At 39.4% G+C, this 6,000-nt stretch overlaps 1 protein-coding gene across 1 annotated transcript; it reads right to left on the bottom strand.

Moving 5' to 3' along the window:
• Positions 1-200: 200 nt before the first annotated feature.
• On the bottom strand, positions 201-746 carry RB195_015942 (uncharacterized protein; the record flags this gene model as incomplete). The annotated part of the gene is made up of 1 exon (XM_064206884.1): positions 201-746. One exon carries the CDS (start codon positions 744-746, stop codon positions 201-203), a length of 546 nt encoding a protein of 181 aa, XP_064062765.1.
• Between the last annotated feature and the right edge of the window lie 5,254 nt (positions 747-6,000).

The raw sequence follows: 6,000 nt of genomic DNA, 5'->3' as shown, positions 1-6,000 counted from the left end.
TTCTGCCAACGACTCACAAGATCATGGATTCCTTTGGCGTAGAACTCCGGCGACTTGGTGGGGAAGAAAGCCCGAAGGTCATTTTCGAGGTGGTCGCGATCATCGTAGCGCTTCTTTTCTAGGTGATGCTGAAGCGATCGAAAGAGGTGGTAGTCGCTCGGGGCCAGGTCCGGGCTGCACGGTGAGTGCCGTAGAACTTCTCATCCGGGGTCCAGAATTGTCTGGTAAGTCTTCTTCGCGATGTGAGGGCGCGCATTATCGTGCAGCAGGCGAACGTTGTCGAGCTTTGAGTGCTCTTTGCGGATCTTGTGGGCCAGTCTTTGCAGTTGAGTGCTGTAGATCTCGGCAGTAACTGTCGTGTTGTCCGGCAGCACTTCGAAACGGTAGATTCCATGAACTCCCCACCAGACGCTCAGCATGACCTTCTTATCATGGATTTCACCTATCATGAAAGGATCCGGCATTTCATCACCAGCGCACCACGCATGTTTTTGGGTGTGGTTGACGTAGAGCACCAATTTTTCATCTCCAGTGACGACGGTGTCCAGCCAATCGAATATGTGGCTTCTGGAGAGCAGCTGAGTGCAGATGTCCAGGCGTCTTTGGCGGTTGCCGTCGCTCAATGCATGTGGGAGACATTGACCGAGCTTTTTCACCATTCTGAGAGATCGCAGTCCATTGCTCACGGAGGACAGCGAACAGCCAAAGCTGCCAACAGCTGGCAGCAAAACAGCGCACACTTTCATATGGATGCTGCTCCGCCAGATTCTTCAGTTCGTCGAACGATATTGCAGTCGGCCGACCAGAGCGAGGCCCATCTTCGAGTTTCTTGTTTCCGGCTTTGAAGCGCTGGAACCAGGCGCGCACAGACCGCTCAGAAGGGGCTTCAGTGCCGAATACTTGACTTAGGTTTCGATGGGCTTCAGCAGTGGGGTGGCCAGATTCGAACTCGTAAAAGAGCACGTGCCGTATATGGGTGGAATGTTCGGCCATTATAGGACCAAATAGACAACGAAGAGGGAGCCAGATATGTTATGTGTCCACCAGCGGTAGTGTCCTTATATAATATATTTGAAACGGGAACTTCCAGAGCATCTCAAAAAATCTGCGCTACTGCGAAATTTTCGGCAAATACTTTCCGAACACCCTAATATTTTTACATACTTTTTGTGAACTTTTACATTATTATATTACATTACTATAATTGTTACTGTATATTATATATGATTATATATATATATCATATCATATTAATATGTACTACTTATTACTTCATATTTACTTATTATATTAGTGTATTTTATACTATATATTTCCAAAGAATTTATATGTATTCAAGTTAGACATTATTAATCTAGTTCACGTAAATTCACAATTACCTATTAGTTTGCTATTTTTCTTCTACTATCGATTACAACAAAAAAAAATCCGCGGAATTGAGGAAATTCTTTTGGGATTTCTTTGAAAGTTGAAAACTTTTAAAACGCAAAGAATTTCTAACGAGAAACTGAAGCTTTTCTCGATAGCAACGATGCCAATTAAGCGAACATACCCGGAATGTTTCACTTCAACGAATCCTATACATGTAATTCAGCGAATAAAACCTATGATTACCACGGCTGTAGCCCATCAAACCAAAATTCGAAACGATTTCATGTTTCGTTGATTTCTGCCGGGGAATTTCTTCTATTTGATTGGCGCCGTCAAAGTCAGTTAGAATTTGCTCCACTTCAGCTTTCAGTTAATGGCACCATACCATGAATCTAACGTGGTGAGGAAATCCGCAGAAAAATTTAGAGATAAGATTGTAGATCACGGGATTAGGGGTAGTTCCGGCCGCCTCAGCAGCCTATTCATTAGTTCTAGTTGAACACGCTGGTGAGGAGATCTAATTGATTTTCGACCGCTTACTAGTGGACGCGGCGCGTGCACAAGGGTGGCGCGTTGCTACTGAAATCGTCGCACAAGAACGTCTTTCGTCTTTTCTATTCCGCTGATCCCTCCCTAATCGTTCCAGAAAACGCCGTGGAAAGCGCTATTTTCTCCTACAAGAACAGCTACAACCCGCCATCATTGCGCACGCGCCGCATCTACGAGCGAGCGGCCGAAAGTCAATGAGATCTCCTCGGTCAGCCTATTGAAGTAAAACTAATGAATAGGCTGCTGAAGCGATCGGTGAGGGTACAAGGATGCGCGCTCTAAGGTGCTTCGTAAGAGCTAGAGCTGTTCCCACACGATTTTTACGACGATGAGGAAGAGATGACCGAAACCATGCCGGATCCCACAGTCTGCAATGCCATCTTTAGCTTTTCCCGCGGATTCCCTGACTACGTCAGATTCGTAGAATGCTGCCTTTAAAAACAGTTGAGGTGAGGAATTTTTCTTTTCTAAAATAATCATCGTTACAAGAAGAACCGGTTGTCTACTGGAAAGTTATGCGGTGTAGGTATATCGACAGTAAATCACTGTTAGCCACCTTTTATTAATGTATTGATATAAAATCATTAATCAATAATCAATAAACACCAATCAATAAACACCTTTCTTTTGCATCCAGAGGAAAGCACATGCGGTAACGCTTGGCAAAGTAATTATGAACGGGAAGAAAAACAAAAAAAAGGGAGAAACCTAAAAAAAGAGGGAAAAGCAAGAGAAACAAATCTTCTGCAAAAGTCTGATTCCACAAATTATAAAAAAACAATCTATGCCAAATTATATACTCGAGAACCAGAATTATTCCAGAATAGCGACATTTTCCAGAAATCAAAGTGCAGAATATGGACGTTATAAATAGGAAACAATTTGTTGCGTGGAATATGGACCGACAACGGTGATTGCACTCAGAGACGAGTCATCCGTCAAAAGAAAAAGGAAATTATGTAGCCTTTTATCTCCATGGACGCACTGTAAATGCGGACTTTGGTCTGGTGATCACACAAAGTCGCAGTAATTTTCTGGAAGAATGACGCAATTCTAAGGAAAACATACGGGAAATTCAATCTTTTCACTGTTCCCTGTGTGAACAAACAAAAACCTGTGAAGTTAACTTCACTTTCATAAACCAGGTCAAATATGTGAGAATATTCCAGAAAAAAAACCGCCTTGAAAAAAAGCCGCCAAGAAAAAACTTGTTGAATATGTATGTATAGATGTTTTTTTTTCGATAATTTTTTATGGAAATCATAATATAATTTAATTTATTGGAATTTGTTGCAGAAAACTAAATCGAACTCATTGAACTTCATTCCAAAATGTTTAATTTTAGTTCATAACGTGAGCAGCAAATCTGCAAAAGCTCCTTAGGAGTAAATTTGATCTCCTATCCAAGGATTTCCAAAGATCTTCAATCCAGAGATTCAAAGATTAGGGGGTGGGTGCTTAAAGGTTAAAAGTGAAGTGATGGACCATCTCAGTAACTTAATTAAGTAAAAAAAAAACCAACTGCAAATCATATACCCAAAAGAATGGGGAAAAATCTGATTTTCTGAATTATCCGCCTAGGACCCACCACCACGTTCGCCAAAATGTTTAATTTTAGTTCATAACGTGAGCAGCAAATCTGCAAAAGCTCCTTAGGAGTAAATTTGATCTCCAATCCAAGGATTTCCAAAGATCTTCAATCCAGAGATTCAAAGATTAGAGGGTGGGTGCTTAAAGGTTAAAAATGAAGTGATGGACCATCTCAGTAACTTAATTAAGTAAAAAAAACCAACTGCAAATCATATACCCAAAAGAATGGGAAAAAATCTGATTTTCTGAATTATCCGCCTAGGACCCACCACCACGTTCACTTCAATTCGAAATCGTTTGGAGTTTACGAACGCAAAAATCTGAATTCACCTATATGAGAAAAACTCTAGGAAAATTTTCGAAAATTAAATAATTAAAATAGAAATAAAATAAATAATAAAGAATAAAATAGAGAGCGAAGTGGAGCGTAGAACATTGCAAAAATTGCGAGCGCAAGTTCCAAGGGAAAGAGAAAACATCTGCAAATAACCCGGATTCCTACGTCACAATCCATGTCCTTGAGAATAATGGATGACAGTCAGGAAATGGCTGCATGGATGAATAGAATGGATACGAATGGTGCATTTGTAAGCAATTATAATCGATTAAAGAAAAAAAAACAAAAATTGTGTTAGTACACATATCTTCGGGCGGATGACCGCTATCGATATCGGTTCGTTTGGAGCACGTCTGAGTACTGTAGAAGTGGATAGAGATGTGTCGGGATCATCTCGGAAAAGAAAAATGCCGGGAACCATAAGTTCTGGCGAGAAGACACTTATTTCAAAGAACAATAAAAAATCCCACGAACTAAGGGTGAAAATACAACTCTCAGAAGAGATTAAAATTTTAGATCTTATTAATTTTCTAATATTATTTATTATTGCATTTATAATTTATTTGTATATTTCGCATTTCATGCATTTATTGTCTATTTTATAATATTTATTACTGCATTTATTATTTATTTATTGTTACTTGTCATTTCATTATTATTTATCAATCTATTATTATTATAATTTATTATTATCTATTATTATTTCTTAATATTTCATTATTTCATTATTTATTTTTTATTTTTCTTCATTTTACTTTTCCAATTTTGATTTCATTTCATTATTTTATTATGTCTTCATTTCTTTGATTTCTTTTCAATTTTAATCTCATTTTTAAGGGGAAATGAAAAAAGAAGAACTCCTTGAAAAATTCAAATTTCTATCATTTATTGAGATGAAATCAGAAGAAGCTACACTGCCGAGATGATTTTTTTTCCTCGAGAATTGAAAGCGCTCTAAATTCTTTGAACTCTCCTCCTGTTCCTCAAATATTTCGCCGACTAATAAATCCTTCACCACCATGTTTGCCGTGGTTCATCTGAAATTAGCATCCGGCTCAACTCGGCAAGATATCCTAGCCGTTAATGTAGAAGGGGCGCAATGAACCAACGGGGAATATGGGAATCCTATCTCACTACAAGTGTGCCAGAGTGATTGACGTGCTTACACGTACGGATCCGCCAAACAAGTGGCACGTAAATCACACCGCGGTGTTCGCAGCGCAGAAATCAGCTTCTGACTAGTATTTTGTTCCCGCCAAAACTTCGAAGTCGAATAGAAGCTGATCCAGAAAAAAGAACGCTTTTGAACCGTTTTCCATGTATATTAAATCTTATAAATAGACTAGACAGCATTTCAAAAGTAAAAAAAAAACATCCCACGAAAACCAAAAAAAATGACAAAATATTTTGCTTCAAGTTCAACCTATTATACTTGCCGGAACTTATGTTTATCTGTGTGACCGCGACGCGTCCGCAACAACACGCGTACTTCACCTGCTCAACACTAAATCCTGCTTTCAACCATTGAATAGCAGTGTTGTCGTCCGTGTGGACATAAACACCATTGCCTATAGGTCTTCCCATGTTATGGTTCCCGTGAGGATATTTCTACTGTTTTTTTTACAAGATGTTCATTTCAAAATTATTCAATCACATATAACAGTGAGTGGAAATAGACGTATTCCACGTTTCAGCGTTTTCTTATTTTCTTATGCTGCTTACGTCCATTGTGCTTCTTTGAATAGTCCTACTTCCGCACCTTTTCCTTCCATTAATGATGTTTATTATGGACGGGTGTAGCGCAGTTGGTAAGAGGTCCAGGTGTGCCTGCACGGTCAATGGTTCGGAAACGGGCCGGGACCAACCAAGCCTTTTATCCCACAGGGGTCGATAAATTAGTACCAAACCTGTCAGAAAGGATAAAAATACTGACTTGGGACCTTGGCTAGCCCTCTCAAGTCATTGCACAGGCCAGTTAAGTGATCGTAAACCTCAAACACTTCGGAATTTAAGTCGAACACAGTAGCGGGTCCCAAGCGGATTGATTAACTCCAGACATTTCAGATTTCATGTTTGATATCAGTTCGAAAAAAAAAAGAAACATACGTGTGGACGATCAATACTATAAAAATAGAAAATTGCTAAGATCGGAG

The sequence above is a fragment of the Necator americanus genome, chromosome V (assembly GCF_031761385.1).
Source record: "Necator americanus strain Aroian chromosome V, whole genome shotgun sequence".
Classification (NCBI taxonomy): Eukaryota; Metazoa; Nematoda; class Chromadorea; order Rhabditida; family Ancylostomatidae; genus Necator; species Necator americanus.
This window is presented reverse-complemented; position numbering and strand designations above follow the sequence as displayed.